General features: G+C 69.1%; 1 protein-coding gene across 2 annotated transcripts in view; it reads left to right on the top strand.

Annotated features, from left to right (window-relative positions):
* Positions 1–19908, top strand: part of PLXNA1 (plexin A1) — a 46615-nt gene that overhangs the window by 13665 nt on the left and 13042 nt on the right. Inside the window, exons 4-23 of one of the 2 annotated variants that reach the window (XM_061197371.1) lie at positions 3535–3675; positions 4433–4533; positions 4717–4840; positions 4924–5077; positions 5337–5436; positions 6582–6696; positions 9448–9648; positions 11295–11391; positions 11461–11654; positions 11734–11885; positions 11963–12083; positions 12346–12482; positions 13676–13843; positions 14267–14360; positions 14528–14767; positions 14853–14996; positions 15203–15437; positions 17761–17903; positions 19129–19385; positions 19631–19697. In XM_061197371.1, the coding sequence (XP_061053354.1) occupies positions 3535–3675; positions 4433–4533; positions 4717–4840; positions 4924–5077; positions 5337–5436; positions 6582–6696; positions 9448–9648; positions 11295–11391; positions 11461–11654; positions 11734–11885; positions 11963–12083; positions 12346–12482; positions 13676–13843; positions 14267–14360; positions 14528–14767; positions 14853–14996; positions 15203–15437; positions 17761–17903; positions 19129–19385; positions 19631–19697 (2985 nt within the window). Of the gene's footprint in view, positions 1–3534; positions 3676–4432; positions 4534–4716; positions 4841–4923; positions 5078–5336; positions 5437–6581; positions 6697–9447; positions 9649–11294; positions 11655–11733; positions 11886–11962; positions 12084–12345; positions 12483–13675; positions 13844–14266; positions 14361–14527; positions 14768–14852; positions 14997–15202; positions 15438–17760; positions 17904–19128; positions 19386–19630; positions 19698–19908 lie in introns of both variants that reach the window. The other variant, XM_061197370.1, reaches the window with a different exon arrangement.

The raw sequence follows: 19908 nt of genomic DNA, 5'->3' as shown, positions 1-19908 counted from the left end.
GCACCGTGGTGGCCTGCTGGCCGCTGCCTGTTCTCTGCCTGTTCCCCTACCCAAGGGCCTGTCCTACTCCCCACCCCCATCCCCGTCTGGAGACCAGGAGTCTTGCTCAGCCAGGGCAGCCCCACTTTGCAGATAGACACGGGGGCTGCTGTCTTGGGGTGGGCAGGACAGGGAACTTGCCCTTCCCGGAAGGGGCCAAGCTGGGCAGCCCCCTGCCTCCGGGGGCTAGGGCGCGTGCCGGCCTTGGCATGCAGCCTGGACGGCCCAGACATCCTCCCTGGTGCCCACACCCGCCCTCGGCCCAGAGAATGGACCCTTTGTTGGCTCTGGGCTGGACAGACAGCTGACCTGGCCGGGCCGTCAGCTGCCTGCCTGCAGCCGTTGGCCAGGGCTTCGCGGTGATGGGTATGGGTCAGCCAGCTGGCCCAGCCTAGGGCTGGGGCCTCCAGGGCCAGGGGCCCCCTCCCCTTGGTCCTGGGCAGGGGTCCCTGTGCAGGACTTCCTGTCTGTTGGGCCCTGGGCCCCAGGGTCCTGCTGGCCTGGGGATGCCGAGGTGAACCCATTCCCTGGCCTGTCTGTGGGGTGCGGTGGGCCCGTGGTGGCAGTAGGTGCACAGCCCGTGGTCAGCGTCTTGCCTGGCCCTGGCTCCCAGAGGCTGCTGGGGCCCAAACCCTTCGTGGGGGCACTGACAGCCCTTGTGCCTCAGCTCAGAATCCAGGGGACTCCCCCTTGTACAGAGGGATAGGGATGACCCCGGTGGAGAAGTGAGCAGGGTCCGAGGGTCTGGGTCAGAGCCGGGCTGGGTGGGTTTCTGGGCCTGGTGCAGCCTGGCAGGCGTGTCAGGGCAGCTGGACGGCTCTGCTCAAGCCAGAGGGACCGAGCTAGGTTTGGGGAAGGAGGGCTCTCAGCTGGTAGTGGAGAGTTCTGGTGGTCGTCGGGGGAAGGTTTGCAGAGCACAGCGGTGACAGCTGGAGGTCAGGGAGGACACCAGGGGACGAGGAATCCGGGGTGGGCCGCCCCAGGTGGGTGGCCCTTGAGTGACAGCTGTGGGCAGGGGTGTGGCGTCAGCACGCGCGCTGCCGGTGGTGTGTGTCCCACTGTCCTGCCAGCTGCTGGGCCCCCGTACACGCCCTGCACGCCCCTTCTCCGCGGAGTGCCCTCCTGGTGGCCTGCCGCATCCCTCCTCCCACTTTTGGAGCAGACTGCGTCCCCAGCTGCAGCGGGCGGTCTGGAGCCCGGGGTTTCTCTGGCAGGTCCTTGTGGGCCTTCGTTTACCTCTGTGCTGCCTGGGCTCTGCCGCCCGAAAACCAGGCTCCGCGGCAGGTGTGTCCCGAGGCCTGGCTGAAAGCCCGTCTGTCTCGTGTGCGTGCGGGGCTCCTGCGGAGCCTGGACGAGGCTGCACGGCACACAGAGTGGGGCATGTCCACCCACTGGCCTGTGGGCCGTGCCTCCCCGGCCCCCCCTTGCTCCGTGCCCTCCGGAAACGGGGGAGCCTTGCGGGTTTAAGGGCTGGGGGCCGCCCAGTGCAGGGCAGGTGGGTGGTAGATGGGCGCATGGCGGATGGACAGCTGGACGAGCACACTCCTGCCGCAGCTGTTGGGAGCCACCTGTCGAGTCGCGGCACTTGGCGGGCCTGGGGGCGGGGGCACTCTAGAGACAGGCTGGCCGCCCTCCTACCTTGCCCAGGACTGTGCCTTCCCCTAGGTGCCCCCCTTCCCTGAACTGTCTCCCTTGTCCCCTACGGGGGGTGTGGGGGCACCCCTGATGCGACGTCCATGCCCCAGCCCGCGCCCTCGGCCCTGAGCGGGGAGGGGTCGGGCCCTGGGGGTCTGGGTGGGAGAGCCTGGGGCCCGGCAGTGTCCCAGTTCAGCGCCCCCTGCACGAGGGCCAGGGGTGTGGTGGTCCCAGGAGTCCCAGGGGCCGGCAGTGTCAGGTCTGGGCTCCAGGGGGGCTGCAGCGGGTGGAGGCGCCTGCAGGGAAGAGGTGTAGAGGACCCTGATTTGGCCTATTTGTGTTGAGATGGGTCTGGAGCTCTGGGTCCCCACTGGTGCCCTGCCTGCCCTCTGGCCGTCCAGCCCCCTGCTCCCTGGCTGCGGTCCAGCCTGGCCTTGCTGCGCCTCTGTGGCCGGCCCTTGGGTTTTGGGGGTTGCCTCGGGGCCTGGCCCCCCGGGCACCCTCTGCTGGGTCATTTAGTCCCCGGAGTGGCTCTGGTGTGGGGGGAGGCGCCCGTCACCCGGGGTGTGTGGGGGACCCTGAGGCAGAGGCCCCACAGCCGGGACGCACCTAAGCAGGGCTTGGGCCCAGGCAGTGTGGGTGCAGAGGCCAGCCTCTCGGCCTCCCGGCCTCCGTGGCCAGGGCCCAGTCAGCTCCCTGTGAGAGCAGGGCAGCAGGCTCTGGGGTTGGGGGTTGCAGGCTGGGGTCCCCTCCAGGCCCTACCCACGGGGGCTGAGGGTGGGCTGCTGCGCGCCCCCTGCCCCCCTCCTCCCTCTCGGCCCAGTCCTGGTTGCCTCCCCTGCCGGCAGGCGCCGGACTCGGCTCTTCCGGGTCTGGTTTGACTTAAGCCTGCCTGCCCGGCGGGGCGGCAGCTGAGCGGAAGTGGGGGGGTGGCCGCGGGCGCTCAGGAATGCGGCCCTCCCCTCCCCCTTCCCCGTGGCCTCCCCGGCCGGCCGCCCTCTCCCAGCCGCCGTGGAGCTGGCCCGAGCTAGGGGTGTTCGCCTGGCCGGTCAGGCCTGCCCTGCCCTGTCCAGTCAGCGTGAGGTGCCAAGGAGGGGCGCTGGGCCAAGGTGGAGGTGGGCCGGTGGCCCTGGGAGCCTGCCTGCGGGCTGAGCCGGCCGCCCCACGTGTCCCGTCTCTGGAAAGCCCCTCGGCTCTCTTGCTGTTAATTAAATACGTTTGTTTGGTAAAAGCAACTAAAAGTACTTGCAGCGTCGAGCGCAGCGGGCGAGAGCTGGCTGAGTGAGCCCCAGCGTGTTCGGGACGTAGACAGTGTATTTCCTTATGCATGCGACGTCCGCCCCCCCTCCCGCCTTCGTGCTGGGGGTGCCCCCTCTCTCGGACCCGGCCCCCACTGCCTCCCACTTGGGAGGTTCCTGGTCTCTCTTCTCGGCTGCACTGGACGCCCCTGCGGGCCCGCCGCCCCTCGTGCCCCCTCCCCTCTGCACAAATAGCCCTTCCTCGGCGATGGGGACGCCCAGCCTGGCCCCAGGGAAGGCCGCCCCGGGCTCCTGCCGCCTCTGCCATCTCTGACCTGGATGTGGCTGTGCAGCTTGTGACGGGTGGTGGGTGGTGGGCTGTGGTTTTCTCCAGCCCCCAGAGACCCCCACGCCTGGCGAAGGGGCTGGGCCGGGACCAGCCTGCCGGCCGCAGTTGATCCTGCACCGGCTCCTGGGCGTGGCCGGGGGTGGGGGGTGGCTCAGCCTTATTCTTCAAGGGCTGGGAGGGTGGCTGGGGGGGCTCCCGACCCCACACCTGGGCTGGGAGTGGGCAGCGGCTGGAAGGCACTGGGGCAGCACCACGTGGGTCTCGCTGCCGCAGATCCTGGTGGACCTGGCGAACCCCGGCGGCCGGCCGGCCCTGGCCTACGAGAGCGTGGTGGCCCAAGAGGGCAGCCCCATCCTGCGTGACCTGGTCCTCAGCCCCGACCGCCAGTACCTGTACGCCATGACGGAAAAGCAGGTGGGTGCCCCGGGGAGCTGGGCGGGGCCCTGGGCGGGGCCCTGGGTGGGTGCCCCGGGGCCCTCCCCGTCCACGCCCTCCCCGTCTAGCCAGCCTCCAGGGTTGCCCCGGCGGGGTCTGGAACTGCCCCCGGTCCCTGGACGACTGCACAGCCACGGGAGCAGATACTCAACGAGAGCGTTTTCAGGGTAGTGGTGTTGGGGGGTTGGGGGTGTCCGTTGGGGCCCCCGAGTTCCCGGGCTCTGGCCTGGCCAGCTCGTCAAGGTCACGTACCGTGTTTCTGGTCCAGCCTGCTTGGAGCCAGCCTCTGCCCTTCTGCTCCACCTGGTGCCCCCGTGGCAGCCGGAGGGGTGCAGGTGGGGCCGGGCCTCCCTGCCGTCCTGGTGGCTCCCTTCCCCTTTGCCCCTTCCCGCTGTCGGGTTACTCGGTCGCTCTGTGTCTCGGGCCAAGCCGGCGAGGTTGGGGTAAGCGGCGCCCTGCCTGCCTCCGGGCTCAGGATTGGGGCTGGAGTGCCCACGGCTCCCCTGGGAAGCTCGGGGTGCAGCAGAGCGAGAGGGACCGGCCAGAGCTGTCGCCCGCGCCGACGCGCTCCCTGGAGACCGGCCCGGTCTGCTTGGCCTGGCTTGGCCGGGTCAGGGTCACCCAGGACTGGCCCTTGGAGAGACGAAGCAGGAGGAAGGCCCGAGACGGGGGCTCCCTGGTGTGTGGGGCGCAGGGACGGGCCCGAGAGGACCTGACGCTGAGGCCCCTCCTGCAGGTGACTCGGGTGCCCGTGGAGAGCTGTGTGCAGTACAGGTCGTGTGAGCTGTGCCTGGGGTCACGGGACCCCCACTGCGGCTGGTGTGTCCTGCACAGCACGTGAGTCCGCACAGGCCGTGGGGGTGGCAGGGGGCCCGGCGGCCTCGCTGGGAGCCTGGGGTCCCGGCTCCCGTGACCCGCCGAGTGACAGGAGCCCAGCTTCCCGGGTCCGGACGGGGTGCAGGGTGGGCCAGGGGCTCCGCTGGCCTCCCGTCCGAGCCCACCCCACGCCTCTGCCTGCAGCTGCTCCCGCCGGGACGCCTGCGAGCGGGCGGCTGAGCCCCAGCGCTTCGCCGCGGACCTGCTGCAGTGCGTACAGCTGACCGTGCAGCCCCGCAACGTGTCCGTGACCACGTCTCAGGTTCCGGTGAGCGCGGCCGCTGGGGACGGGACGGGGCGGCGCGGGGGCACAGGGGGATGGGCCGGTCACCTTGTCCCCCTGCCGCCCAGCTTGTGCTGCAGGCCTGGAATGTGCCCGACCTCTCGGCCGGCGTCAACTGCTCCTTCGAGGACTTCACAGAGTCCGAGGGCGTCCTGGAGGATGGCCGGATTCACTGCCACTCCCCCTCTGCGCGGGAGGTGGCGCCCATCACGCGGGGCCAAGGTGAGGCCAAGTGGGCCGGCCTGGGCAGCGCGGGGGCCTCCTGTCGGGGGTGGACGGTCACTGGGACAGTGGGTGGGCGTCCCGTGGTGACCGTGGAGGGTGTCAGGGGAAGGCACTGCAGGGCTGCGGGGTGGGGGGCAGGGGCGGGGGCGGTGCCCTTGGCCGTTGGGAGGGTCCTCGGCGAGGCATTTTTCTGCGCGGGGCTCCTGGGTTCGGTGGCCCCGGGGCCCTGGTGACGGAACCTGTGCTGCTGGTACAGGAGACCAGCGGGTGGTCAAGCTCTACCTGAAGTCCAAGGAGACGGGCAAGAAGTTTGCGTCCGTGGACTTCGTCTTCTACAACTGCAGCGTCCACCAGTCGTGAGTGTCTCTGGCCTCCTGCACAGCGTCCTGCAGGGCAGCGCTTGGTCAGGTCGCAGGAGCCAGGACGGGGCCTCGAGGGGGAGGCCTGAGGCCGGGTGGCGGGAGCGGCAGCTGGGGTGTGACGTGTGCTGATTCCCCTCGTGTGGGGAGTGGGCCACGGGCACCAGAGCAAGGCAGGGAGCTGGGGGCGCTGCTGCATCGTCCAGGCAGGGGACGGCCAGCCGGGGCTCGGGCCCTGGATGCCTGCCGCTCTGGGGCAGGAGGGGTCCGGGTCCCTTCTGGGTCGGGCAGCCCCTGGGGCACAGACAGCCGGGCGTGGGCGCTCTCCCCGGTCCTCTGGTCTTCTGCGAGCACGCCAGCCTCAGAGGAAGAACCGGAGGAGCTGAGGGCCCCCTGCTCGTCCCACAGGGTCCAGAGCACTGGGCCTGGAGGGGGTCCGCCTCGAGCCAAGGCGCTTAATTTTTCAATCGTGTCTTCGTTTGTCGACCGACTTGCAGGCTGACGCCCTCCTGGCTGTTCGTGGGGCGCCCACCGTGGGCCTGGGTGTTGTTGGCACCGGGGTCCAGCCTCCCCATGCTGGGCGGGAGGAATCTTTGGGGCAGGGGCTGTGCTCCAGAGGCTTAAGGTGTCGAGGGTCTCTGTAGAGGCAGGGCGGTGGGTTACGTGGAGCTACAGGGACGGTGAGGTGAGGTGTGGGCTGTGCGGCCCGTCCAGGCCCTGGAGACACATTGGAACGAATCAGGCCCTTGCCAGGCGAGCCTGCTTTCTGGTCGGGGAGGTGACGTCTACCACGGCCGTCCAGCCTGCAGCCGCCACTCACCACCTACGTTTAAATCTTAGCGTATTATAACGAGCTGATTTTAAAGCGCGCTTCTCAGCCCCACTAATGCGTTTCCAGTGCTGATGGTCACGCGTGGCCTGGCACCGGCTTTACATGTGTGCATCTCTGAGAGGTTCTGTCGGCCGGCGCCGGGGTGGATTGTCAAGCAATGGAGGGAGGAGGGAGGGGAGCCCCGGCGGGCAGAAGCAGACCAGCTCTGAGCGGTGAGGAGCAGCCTGTGCAAAGGCCCTGGGGCGGCTCCGTGATCGGCAGCAAGGTGGGGGCCCAGGCTGCGGCCTCACCACCCGCCCTCTGCCTGCAGCTGCCTGTCCTGCGTCAGCGGCTCCTTCCCCTGCCACTGGTGCAAGTACCGCCACGTGTGCACACACAACGCCGCCGACTGTGCCTTCCTGGAGGGCCGCGTCAACGTGTCTGAGGTAAGGCGTCCTGGGGGCTGGGTTCGGAGGTGTGGAGGAGTTGGGTGCCGCCTGGGGGTGGTGGGGATGCTGGCCGGAAGGTATAGGGGGACGCTCTCTGGGACTGTATCGGCCTGGGGACCTCAGCCAGTGGTGTTGGCTTGGGGACCTCAGACCCAGGGCACGTCCGGGGATGATGGGGGCAGAGACCGTCCTCCCAGTGCGCCGGGAGCTAGCTGAGAGTGTGTCTGGCTGGGTCCACATGGACGGAACTGGCTGGGCGAGGTGCAGGCGGCTGGTCATTCCTGGAGTCGCTTGCAGGGCTGCGTGGTCGTCAGTAGCCATCAGGTAGTAGTTGTTTTGGAGCCGAGCAAGGCACTGACTTTATCCTGAGCAGTGGGGCTGAGCACCAGGCTGGACTGACCCGGGCCTGCCAGGCAGGGGGTGGGGGCAGGGCTCCCTGTGTCCAGCCTTCGGGTGCGGAGCCAGGACCTGATGCCAGGCCTTGCCTCTGCGGTGGATACCACATCTGTTGGCTGGATGGAGTAGGAGGGTGTGAGTCCCACCAGCCATGGGGCGCTTGGGGGCTGCATCTGGGCTGCACTTGCCTGGGGCTGAAGGATGCCGCAGGCACCCGGCCCCATCACAGAACCTGCCCTGGCTGCCCCGCCCCCTTCCCTCGGGGCCTTGGTTCTTCCACTCCCTGGTGACGATACACAGGACAAGACGGCAGTGGCGGGGGCGGGCCAAGAGCCGGCGGGGACATGGGGTGGGCAGGTGGGCTTCCCAGGTGTGCGGCCTGCTTGAGGAGCTGGCCCAGGGGTCCTGGGGGTGGGGTAGGGGGCGGGGGCAGCAGGAAGCTGGGGGGCTGAGCCAGCTGGGGGTGGCAGCAGGATGGACGTGTGAGGTGGGGGCCCGGTCTTCACTGGCCGTCTCTGAGCTCTCTGCCCATCCGAGCTGTTCCAGCGGAGCAGGGCGCCCGGCGGGGCGCTCGGGGAGGGCTGGCATGGGCGTCGGCCGGGGACAGGGAGAAGCAGGGGTAGACCCTGCTCGGGAGCTCGCCTGAGCCAGGCGGGGCTGGGGGGCTGGTGGGGGTCAAGGGGGGCTGTCTGGGGATGGACTTCACGGACGGTCCCTCCTCAGCCCATCCCAGGTTGCGTGGGGATGTCCCTAAGGAGTGTGACGTTGCCGCAGCCCCCCCATCCCTGGTTCAGGTCTGGTTCTCGGGGCGACCCCTCCCCAGCTCGTGCTCAGGCCGCAGGGCCCCAGTCCCAGCGTTTCCCTGCTTCCCGCCCGGGATGGGACGGGGTCCCTGTGCTCCCGCGTCTGCCCGGTTGGCTTCGGCCGGGGGGGCCACCAGAGCATGGTGGGGACGGGGTGGCCCGGCAGGGGTCCCACGTGGAGCACCCCCAGAGCAGAGCAGAGTGGGAGGTGGCCTGCACCCAGACCCGGCCTCCCCAGGAGCAGGGTCGTGTGCTCCCCCTGGCAGCCTTGTCACCAGGAGGCTCTGGGCCTGAGGCCGGTGCCCCTGTGAGCGGAGTGGAGGTCAGTCTTCCAGACACTTCCCTGATTTGTGTGAGCGGAGGGGTTCTAGGTTAGGGGAACCTAACTTGAGTTACGGAAACAGAGTCGTGGTCCCTCATTCACTCATAGGCCCCGAATTCCTTGGACGGCAGAGCCTCTGCGTCCACGCTGCTTATCAGCTCCCGGCTGCCTCTGGCTCAGCCTGGTCTCAGGCCACTCAAGGGGGTTGGGGCCAGGCCCGAGCTGACACCCGTCCATGGCTGGGGTCATGAGGTGCCGAGGCCCAGCCACAGGGAGGCTGTGGCCTGACGGGGGCGTGGAGCCTGCACCCCGAGACCCACAGGGGGACAGACAGCGGTGCTGGCCTCCCAGCAGCAGAGCTGGTGTCAGTGGAGAGGGAAGGTGCGAGGTCGAGGGACAGTGGGAGTGGGGCCTGGTGGCCAGGACGAGCTGGGGCTGCTGAGGGATGTGGAGGGGCAGCAGGGGCGTCCCTGGGCTGGGGGCTGGCACGGGCGCCCTTTCAGGTGGCCACCGTGCACACCGGCAGCTCCCGCAGGGCTGCAGCCTGAGCCCCAACCGCAGCCCACATGCCGGTCATTGCCCCGTGAGCAGGTGACCGTCAGGGCAGCCGCAGACCCGGTGGTCAGTAGTCAGCCTGCCAGCCCTGCCCTGCTAGCTGTGCCCCCCCCAGTGCCCCCAGGGGCCCCACAAACCTCTGCAGAGCCAGCCCGTGGTGCCTCGGGAGCTGCCGTGGGGCGTGGGGATTGCAGTCTGTTTTCAGTGTCTCTATTTAAAGCACCTTTCGCAGGGTTCCCGCGGGCCGGCTGCTCCATGGTCGCTGCAGCCCTGCTGCAAGGGAAGCCAGGCCGTTGCATCAGTTCGTGTTGCTGAAACGCTGGTCCTGGGGGCCGGGCTGTTTTTCTGCTCGCTCTGGCTATTTTTACCTACTCCCCGGGCCCCCAGCTGAGAACTTGCTCCTGCTTCTGCCTCAGGGGCCTTTCGGCTGCTGCCAGATGGGGCCCCTCTGGTGGGGTCCTAGGACCCCGGGGCAGGGCACTCGGGCCCCCAGGGCGGGCCTGCCCAGGTCACAGTGTGCAGCCCGGAACCCGGGCCTGGCTGGCTGTTATCGACGTCCTCAGTCTGCCGGTGTGTAAAATGGGCGCGGGGCGCTTGTCTTGGAGGAGCTCGGGCTCCTCGCAGCCTGCCCGCCAGCCTCCACCCTGGCTCAGCTGAAGCCTTGTCCCCCAGGACTGCCCGCAGATCCTGCCCTCCACCCAGATCTACGTGCCGGTGGGTGTGGTGAAGCCCATCACCCTGGCCGCCCGGAACCTGCCGCAGCCGCAGTCGGGCCAGCGGGGCTATGAGTGCCTGTTCCACCTCCCGGGGGGCCCGGCCCGCGTCGCCGCCCTGCGCTTCAACAGCTCCAGCCTGCAGTGCCAGAACTCCTCGGTGGGTCCACTCGGCGCGGGCGGGGCCGCCAGAACCCCGAGCGCCGTGTTTCTGCTTTAGCGAAAGGGCTGCGCATAGTCAGGTCTGCCACGCCCTGTTCGGGGGGCACCTCGGGCTCCCAGGCCATGCCAGCCTCTCAGCTGGGCCCGGGTGAGCAGGCTGCAGGGGCCACGCCCAGAGCCACGCCAGCATTTGGAGGGAGCGTGTCTCAGACGTGGCTTTGCGTGCCGTCTTGGGGACCTGGGTGAGGGGGCTGGGGTTGAGGGCGTGGGGGAGTGACCCTGGGGGCCGAGGTCAGGGTGACAGCACCGGCTCCTTTAAGGCGTCCTGTGTCCGGACACAGAAGCCGTGCATGGTGGCCGGTGCGTTCCCACGACCCAGACGTGCCAAGAGGCAGCCACCTTCGGAGCCTCAAATCTAATTCGTCCCACGGATTAGGGACGGTGGTCTTTGCAGGGCCAGAACCTCCTGGTGGGCGAGGGGAGAGGGCCAGTTGGTGGTCCTGAGGCCGGCTTGTGTCTCGCTCCCCCGGCTCGCCCCGTGACTGCCAGCAGGCCTCAGTCTGCCCATCTGTTCAGGAGAGCAGTGGGTTTCCCGGGGCTAGCCAAGGCCCTGAGTGGGGAGTGGGTACCTCTGGGCCGTCTGCAAGGCCCCCAGAACCCTGGGAAGGGGCATAAGGTCGGAGGTCAGGGTCCATTGCAGAGGTGGTGGACCCTTGGCCCACCAGCTCTGTCCTGGCAGGGGGCGCTGGGGTCCAGCGGTCAGCACAGTCTCCCAGCCCAGGTCGGCCACTCGGCCGGGCCCCAGGCTCCCCGAGCCTGCCTGCCTGTCTGGTCCTTCTGCCTCCTCTCGGCTCCACCCTCCACCTGCATCTCGCTCTGGCTCCCCTGGCCTGGCTGCCTGCACCCTCTCCTTCCTTTCTGCGCATCCCTGAGGCCAGCTGTCTCTCGGTTTCTCCCCCATCCCCGAGCCTCTGTCACCTCTGTCCCTGCACCCCCGCCCCCCCAGGCCCACATTTATCTTTCTTGCAGCTCTTGTGTGAAGAGAAAAGAGAGCGTCAGGGAGTTTGATAGGATCCAATTACATTCCTGCAGATAAGATGATGATGAATTGCCCTGGGGTGGAGCGCAAGTCTTCAACTGCAGAAAGTGGGACACAGCTGGGCGTCCGGGGAGGGCTGAGTCCCTGAGCCTAGCCCAGCCTGGGGTCGGGGCTGCCAGGGCACAGGGGACACATGTCTCGCACCTCAGGGCAGTCCCGGATGAGGGCTCGTTGAGCCCGTTTGGGGACGAAGCCAAGGTTCACAGAGCAACCCTGACATGTGTCCAAGGGGTGCAGGGAGTCCTGGTTTCCTGGCGGGGGCTGACCCTGGAGGCTGTGCCCCTGTAGCTGCTGGAGGTTGGGGGCTGTGGCTGTGCTTGTGCAGAGGGGGACCCGGGTGGGGCAGCAGACGCTTAGCCCCCTCCGCGGGCCCGCAGGCGGGCAGCGCTGTGGGGAGTCTGCCTCCAGATTGGCCCCTAGACCCCGCCTTGCTGAGCCTGGGCCCCCAGCGGCCGGTCCTGCAGGTGGCCACAAGGGACACACAGGCCCTGAGGAGCGGCCCGGGCTCGGGCCGTGTGGCCTGACGGCTCCTCCTGCCGCCGCAGTACTCCTACGAGGGCAACGACGTCAGTGACCTGCCCGTGAACCTGTCCGTGGTGTGGAACGGCCACTTCGTCATCGACAACCCGCAGAACATCCAAGGTAAGCTGGGTGGGGTGGCTGGGGGGGCGGGGCCGAGGGTGGCCCCTGACGCCCACCCCCTCCCTGCAGCCCACCTGTACAAGTGCCCGGCCCTGCGGGAGAGCTGCGGTCTCTGCCTCAAGGCCGACCCTCGCTTCGAGTGCGGCTGGTGTGTGGCCGAGCGCCGCTGTTCCCTGCGCCCCCACTGCCCCGCGGACTCGCCCGCTGCCTGGATGCACGCCCGCCACGGCAGCAGCCGCTGCGCCGACCCCAAGATCCTCAAGGTGGGCAGGCTCCCGGGCCTGGGGGGCGTTGGGGGGTGCTCCGAACGCCCGGCCCGCGTCCCAGCCTCTGCCTCCGCAGCTGTCCCCTGAGACGGGCCCGCGGCAGGGAGGCACGCGGCTCACCATCACGGGCGAGAACCTGGGGCTGCGCTTTGAGGACGTGCGGCTGGGCGTGCGCGTGGGCAAGGTGCTGTGCAGCCCCGTGGAGAGCGAGTACATCAGCGCTGAGCAGTGAGTGTGGCCGGCGGGGCGGGGGGAGCTGGCGGGGGCCTGGTGCCCACAGCTGCTGAGGCCCCCCGTGCCCGCAGGATCGTCTGCGAGATCGGGGACGCCAGCGCGGTGCGGGCCCACGATGCCTTGGTGGAGGTGTGCGTGCGGGACTGCTCCCCCCACTACCGCGCCCTGTCGCCCAAGCGCTTCACCTTTGTGGTAAGCCCGCCCGCCTGGCCCTCTGCTCCCGCCACCACGGGGGCCCTGAGGGCTCGCTTGTGGGGCTGGCCCGGGCCACGGGCAGCCTCAAGTGATGGGCCCCCGCCCCCTCCCCCGTCACCGCCAGGGCCTGATGCCGGGGCCCCCGTGCGCCGTGGGCCCTGCCTGTGGGCGATGTCTCACACCCAGTGAGCGCAGGCCTGGGCCTGGCTGGAGATGCGGGCGCTTCCCTGGAGCTCCAGCAGGTCCCTTCTCCCCCTAGACGCCGACCTTCTACCGTGTGAGTCCTGCCCGAGGGCCTCTTTCAGGGGGCACCTGGATCGGCATCGAGGGTAGCCACCTGAACGCAGGCAGCGACGTGGCTGTGTCTGTCGGCGGCCGGCCCTGCTCCTTCTCCTGGTACGGGGTGTGGACGGACGGGGAGTGGGGACCCCAGGCACAGGCTGCCTTCCCCTTGTGGTGGTTGGTTCAGATGGCTGGTGCCCCCTCCCATTGCCTGGGAAGCTGGAGGGCTGTGGAGAGCTGGGCTAGGGTGATCACTATGGAAACCTAGAGGCGGAGAAGGTTACCATGGAGACAGGCAGGCTACCCCGGAGCAGGAGGGCAGGGTGGTGGGTGGGGCCTGGGTCTGAGGGGTGGGCACAGCCGCTCTGCCCTGGGTTTTGGGGGAGTCCCGTGGAACATGAGAAGCGCGAACATGAGAAGCGCGTTTAGAAAAATTCTTAAGAGGGAGAAAGGAAAACTTAACAAAAGCCCGGAGCCCTGAAGTGGATAATTTTAGATTAGGGATGATAATGGAGCGGGCCTTTAAATATTTTCCTGCAGTAATTACCTGTTATCAGACTAATTATTGGTGTTTGCAGCCTGCTGTGCGCGGGCCTGGCGGCTGTGGTGAAGGCAGTGAGGGGATGGGGCAGGTGCAGGCGGTGACCGGCGGCTGCCCTGTGGGGGGACCCAGCGCCCCCAGCCCCGCCAGCTCGTTTCACCCACTCACGGCCCAGGCCCACGATTAGCCTGTTTTCAGATCAGGGATGATGGGGGCGGGGGGGGGTGCGTGTGTCGCCCCGCCCGTGGAGGGGCCCTGCGGCTGCATCCTGCCCGCCCTCCCCGGGTGACTGATGGGGCCGCTGCAGGGCTGCTCTGAGGCCCTGTGAGCCCTTTCCCGCCCGGCAGGCCTGCTCTCTGCACCCGTGGGCCAGGCTCTTGCAAGCTGGGGCGCGGGCAGGCTTGCCGGTTGACGCTGCCAAGGAGGCGGAGCCGGGGGTGGGGGCCACCTGGGCAGCGAGCTGGTGAGGCAGGACCCGCCCCCCTCAGCCGGGGAGGCAGCCACGCTGAGCCTAGGACACCTCCCGCCCACGCAGGGCAGCTTCGGGGGAGAGGGCCAGGCTGCGGCCCAGGTAGGCACAGACAGCACCTGGCCCCTCGCAGGGGCTGACGGGGAAGGGGGCCCCGCCTGGAGACAGGCCCGTTGTGGCCTGTGCCATAGGTAGGCGGACGCAGCGGGCGGGCTGGTGACTCGCGCTCAGCCTGTTGGTGGTGGAGCCTGGACGCTCGGTGGCGTCGGAGGTGAGCTCCAGCACCTGCGTCCTCAGGAGGAATTCCCGGGAGATCCGATGCCTGACGCCCCCCGGGCAGAGCCCCGGCAGTGCCCCCATCGTCATCAACATCAACCGCGCTCAGCTCACCAACCCCGAGGTCAAATACAACTACACCGAGGACCCCACCATCCTGAGGATCGACCCCGAGTGGAGCATCAACAGGTGGGAGCCCGCCCTGAACCCTCCGACCCCCATCCCAGGTTCCCTGAGCCCCCCGATCCCCTGCCTGCCCACTGAGTTCCCCCCGAACCCCGTCCCTCCCACCCTGAACCCCATGACCCCCATCCCAGGTTCCCTGAGCCCCCCGATCCCCTGCCTGCCCACTGAGTTCCCCCCGAACCCCGTCCCTCCTACCCTGAGCCCCACGCCCCTGTCCTGAGCCACCAAAGACCAGCACCAGGTGTGGGGCTCCTGCACCAGGCCCTCCGCTCCCCCTCCTGTGGTCCTGCCGCCAGACGTGGTGCTGAGAGACTAACCCGCTTGCTGTCTTGCAGCGAGCCGGGTGGTGTGTCTGGTCCCTCCCATTTGTGCCGGGCCGGGGCAGAGGAACTTCCACCCCTGATTTCCATCTCCCTCATCTTTTAGCGGAGGAACCCTCCTAACGGTCACGGGCACCAACCTGGCCACCGTCCGCGAACCCCGCATCCGGGCCAAGTACGGAGGCGTCGAGAGGGAGAACGTGAGTCCTCACTGGGCCCTGCCCCCCCGCAGCTCCTGCCATCCCGGCTGCACTTGGAGGCCCTGGGAGGGGTGGGGGCCGTGTGCAGGCGTGGCCGCAGCCCCGCAGTGTCACAGCCTGGCTTTGCACGGGTCAGCCAGCCCAGTGTCCCTGTCTTGCGTCCCCAGAGCTGCCTAGTGTACAACGACACCACCATGGTGTGCCGGGCCCCGTCGGTCGACAACCCTGCCCGCAGCCCGCCCGAGCTGGGTGAGCGGCCCGACGAGCTGGGCTTTGTCATGGACGACGTCCGGGCCTTGCTGGTGCTCAACACCTCGACCTTCCTCTACTACCCGGACCCTGTGCTGGAGCCGCTCAGCCCCACCGGCCTCCTGGAGCTGAAGCCCAGCTCGCCCCTCATCCTCAAGGTGGGCTGCTCAGCGGGGCGGGGCTTGTGTGGGGGCCGGCACGGGGGGCCGGCGAAGCCCCCGCTCACCCCATGCTGCCCCGCAGGGCCGCAACCTCCTGCCACCAGCGCCCGGCAACTCTCGGCTCAACTACACCGTGCTCATCGGCTCCACGCCCTGCGCCCTCACCGTGTCGGAGACGCAGCTGCTCTGCGAGTCGCCCAACCTCACCGGGCAGCACAAGGTCACGGTGCGTCCACGTGTCCTGGCAGCTCCGGCCTGCTGGGCCCCATGTAGGGCAGCCCCTGCTCTGAGCAAGCTTCAGACTTGCCTCCCACCCAGAGGGAGCCCCTCCCTGGTGCCCCTGGCGGGCCCAGCGTCTGCCCTGGGCGCCGGCGTCCCCACCTCACCGACCGTGTGGGGCTGGGGCGCCCCCTGAGTGGCCTGCACCCCCAGGTCCGGGCCGGCGGCTTCGAGTTCTCGCCGGGGGTGCTGCAGGTGTACTCGGACAGCCTGCTGACGCTGCCCGCCATCGTGGGCATCGGCGGGGGCGGGGGCCTCCTGCTGCTGGTCATCGTGGCCGTGCTCATCGCCTACAAGCGCAAGTCGCGGGACGCCGACCGCACCCTCAAGCGCCTGCAGCTCCAGATGGACAACCTGGAGTCCCGCGTGGCCCTCGAGTGCAAGGAAGGTGGGTGGGAGCCGCGGGGAGGCGTCCAGGGTCGGGGGGGTGCTGGGGATGCAGAGCTCGCTGAGCTGGGCCTGCGCTGCCTGCCAGCTCCTCTCCCTTTACCACCTTCCCCACGGCCTCGCTGTGCCGGGCTCGGTCCGGGGGTTGGGCAGGGGCCTGACCGGGGGCAATCACGGGGTGTTGCTTGAAGCACAGGCTCTGCCCAGAGAGCCCCCTTTGCATCCCAGCCTGTCCGTGGGACCCCAGGTGGGCACACGACGTTTCTGTGCTTCTGTCTCCTCTGTGGAACGGACGTACCACCAGGTGCGGGGATGCTGGGCCTGCCCACTCCGGGCGGGGGGCCGTTTCCCCGGGGGTTGTGGGCCCTGCTCGTCCACGTGCTGGCGCGGCTGGTTCCCTCCGGCGGCCGGTGGGGGGCACTGAGGCAGGGGCCCTGTCTTCAGCCCCCCTGTGCGCACCCAGACCCAGGCCTGGGCTGCCTCTGCTCTCGGGGCGCTTGGGGGTGTGTCTGTCTCACCCTGGGGTGCACGTGACGCAAACCAGCTCAGGCCGCTTCGGCGGGGAGGCTTCGCTGGGGTCTGGGGCCCAGCCAGGCCCTCACTCTGTTCTCAGGAACCCCCTTCCTCTGCGGCTCGCCCTCCCCGTGGTGCTAGGACGGCCACAGGGGGCAGGCTCGGCGTCCCCACACCTGGTCACATGCCCCCTTCCCCCAAGCCTGCTCCTCCGGGAGCTCCCGACCGAGAGGTGGACCCCAGGGGCAGATGGGGGCGGCCCAGGGAGTGGGAAGGGCAGGGGCCGCAGGCGGCGTTGGAAATCTGAACGGTGGGCCGGCGGGTGGGCGGGAAGGGCCAGGATGGTGGCCTCCAGCTGGAATAGAGCTGTCCCCGGGGACCGATGTGTCCGGGAGACCAGCAGGCCCACGGCTGGTCCCCATGGAGCAGATGCTGCCGTACCCGCCGGTGCTGAGCACTGGGGTCGCGGCTGCTGGGAGGCCAGCGGGTAGGCGCTGAGTGGTGGGCGCCCAGGCCGGGGCCGCGGGGGCCCTGGGGGGTTCAGCTCCTGTGTGCCCGTGTGGGCTCCAGGCAGCAGCCTGCGCCTGTGCTGGCCTCTGTCGAGCCCGGCTGGCCTTTCTGGCTGGCATGAGATGGGCCTCAGGGCTGGGTGCCCCCAGCCAGCTGGAGGCGGGGGGGCTCCACTTGAGCCCCGGCTCACTTGTGCCTCTGGGAGCCCCGTCGGGGTCCAGGGCTGTCCCGAGGGGTGAACGGAGCAGCGCGGGTGGCGCCTGGCGTGTCAGGTGCCGGGGTGGGGGAGGCCGTGAGTGTCCTGCAGGGTCCGCGAGTGAACGCTGGCAGCCCTGGGGCAGACGACAGGCGGCGTCCCGTTTGGGGACGAGGGCAGGGGGCTGGGCGGGGTCGGAAGCCCTGCCTGGGGGGCCTCGTGCCTAACAGGCCTGGCTCTGGGTGGTCACTAATTCCACTGGCCTGGGGTGTCCGGTCTGCCTGGGACCCCGGCCCGTCTTAAGACAAAGGCCTGTGTCCCAGCGCCCCCTCGGTCCCTGGCAGACTGCCCCCCGAGGGGCTCCGGCACGTGTTGTGGGCTTGGGTGGGAGGCAGCGGCCTGGGCCTTCCTGGGACAAGGACAACCGTCTGCCCGTCCTGTCTGGACTGACCTGTGATGCCTGTGTCTGGCAGCGTGTGTGCGGGCCCCCAGGGCCGGCCAGGTGGAGGTGACCAGACTCCAGGCAGCAGTGCGGGGGCGGGGGGGGGGGGGAAGGGCCGGCTCCTGTGAAACCTTCCTGGCATTCCCAGTGCCCCTCTGGCTCCTGACCAGACAGCGCATCCTTGGGCTGCCGCAGGGCTCACACCTCACGGCTCTGGAATGTTCTGAAAGCAGCGGGGCCGCCCTGAGGGAGCGGGCGGGCGGGCGTGTCAGAGGCCCCTGGCCTGAGCTGTGACGGCTTGCTTGTTGGCGTGCAGGGCTCTGCCCCTTCCCAGCCGGCCTCATCCCCGCTCTTCCCCAGTGGCCGGAGCCAGGGGGCCACAGTTGCTCTGGCCCCTGCTGCCCGATCGGGACGTGGAGACCCCTTTCAGCCCCATCCCGGCACCGCCTCTGCTCTCGTCTTGGTGAATTCTGCAGCAGTTCAGGGACGGAGGGCTCAGCCTCTGTGTCAGGACTGGGGAAACCGAGGCACAGGAATTTCCTCAAGTTCACCCAGCTGGCGAGTGGCGGAGCCAGGGGCTGGCCCGACCCTGAGTGTGTGTGGGGGGAGTGGGGGGTGCTGGGGGGGCCGGGGCTGCTGCCGTGACGCTTCGTCTGGCCGCAGCCTTTGCGGAGCTGCAGACGGACATCCACGAGCTGACCAGCGACCTGGACGGTGCCGGCATCCCGTTCCTCGACTACCGCACGTACGCCATGCGGGTCCTCTTCCCCGGCATCGAGGACCACCCGGTGCTCAAGGAGATGGAGGTGGGCTGCTGGCTGGGGTTCACCGCTGTCTCTGCCTGCGGGGACTCCTTGGGTGCTGGGGCGGCGGGGTCCTGGGGCCGGGCTTGAGCCTGCTGGGAGGGGGGCCAGGTGTGGGGGGCCTCGCCCCAGCAAACCACCCTTAGCCTGGGCTCCCCAGGGCCCAGCTCTGTTTCATTGGGGCCCTAATCTACTGCGTACCACCTGCAGCTCCTCCGACCTGGCTCCTGGGTGGGCCCGGGTGCCGAGCTTCACTGGGCCAGGGGGGCTGCTGCCATGCGGGCACTCAGCTGGGCTCTGCGTGGCTGATGCGGCCCCCGAGCCTGCCGAGGGGAAGCCGCCTGGCACCCATGTCCTCCTGGGCTCCCCAGTAGCCGGCCAGGCGCCCGGGCCCCCCAGCTCGGAACGGGCAGGGGCTCGGTGAGTCTGCTCTGCTGTGCTCTCCGGGGGTGGGGGTGTGTGTCGCATCCTGCACCCCTCGGATGTTGGGGAGCCAACCCCCTCACGTGGCTGTGTGGGTGGGACATTCCCTCTCAAGCTGCACCTCAGCGGGCCTTCCTGTCGCGCTGGCTCGGGCCCAGGGCGCCCTGGGCTGCTCGCTGCCTGCTTGTTTGCTGGGATGTCTGCCACGCTGGGGGTTCCCCATCCGCCATCGGGTGTCTCTCCCGGCGTTGCCGTCTGCCGTGCTGGTCTGACTGTTCTCTTAGCTGTGACTGTGTGTTCTACCTGGTACCTGTCACCTGTCTTGCCTGGGCCGGGAGCCTTGTGTCATGCCACGACAAGCCTCGGGGCAGATAGGAGTGAGCAGGGCCCTGGAACCAGCCATACCTGGTGTTCCCTCCCCCCTTTCCCGCCTCTGTGCTGTGTGGCCGTAGCACGCTGCTCCCCTCTCTGGGCTTGAGTGTCCTCCGTGAAGGGGGAGGGTGGCTTCTGCATTGGTGCTGGCTGTGAGGGACTATGGACGGGCACTCCTGGTGCCCGCTGGACGAGCTGGGCCGCACAGAGGGTGGCTGGAGCAGGCCCTCCTTCTGCACCTGCACGCTACTGTGCCCCGGGCCTCTGCCTGCTGCGGCTTCTCACGCAGCCGCCAGGCCACATGCATTCTGCTAGGACAGTTGCGGCTCAGGGACCCTCAGGGTGACCTGCCCTTTGTACCGGGCCTAGACGGCCCCTCGGCCAGCAGGGGCCGGTGCTCTCTGAGGTCTGAGCAGGCCCGCGGCCCCCCCAGGTGCAGGCTAACGTGGAGAAGTCGCTGACACTGTTCGGGCAGCTGCTGACCAAGAAGCACTTCCTGCTGACCTTCATCCGTACGCTGGAGGCCCAGCGCAGCTTCTCCATGCGGGACCGCGGCAATGTGGCCTCGCTCGTCATGACGGCCCTGCAGGGCGAGATGGAGTACGCCACGGGCGTGCTCAAGCAGCTGCTGTCCGACCTCATCGAGAAGAACCTGGAAAGCAAGAACCACCCGAAGCTGCTGCTGCGGCGGTGAGTCCGCGCCCCGTGCCTGCCCCTGCGACAGCGTGCCCACCGGCGCAGCCCAGGTGCTGCCGCTGCAGTTCTGGGGACCCACCCCGGGGCTGGCCTTGTCTGGGACCCCTCGGCGCAAGGCGACACCTGCTCTGAGGCCAAGGCCTGACCTTTGGCCCTGGGGAGGGTGGGGTGGCGGGGTGGTGGTGTGGGCGGGCCTGGCGGTAGGACTGAGGCCGCCCCTGCGTGTGTTCTGTTCCCAGGACTGAGTCGGTGGCAGAGAAGATGCTGACCAACTGGTTCACCTTCCTTCTGTACAAATTCCTCAAGGTGGGCGGGCCACGGGGGGCCCCAGGCGGGGGTGGGAGGCCAGGGGTGACTGGTGGGGTCTCAGCCGAGAGGCACGAAGGGGCCAGGGCCTCGGCAGGACCGCCCCCGGCTTGCGTCTGTCCTTTAGCTTCTTCCCTGCCCCTTCTGGAGGCTGTCCTGTCCTCACTCAGCTGCCGAGGCAGGGGTGGACGCCCAGGTCTGATGTGGGTCC

The sequence above is a fragment of the Eubalaena glacialis genome, chromosome 7, assembly GCF_028564815.1.
Source record: "Eubalaena glacialis isolate mEubGla1 chromosome 7, mEubGla1.1.hap2.+ XY, whole genome shotgun sequence".
In the NCBI taxonomy this organism is placed as follows: Eukaryota; Metazoa; Chordata; class Mammalia; order Artiodactyla; family Balaenidae; genus Eubalaena; species Eubalaena glacialis.
This window is presented reverse-complemented; position numbering and strand designations above follow the sequence as displayed.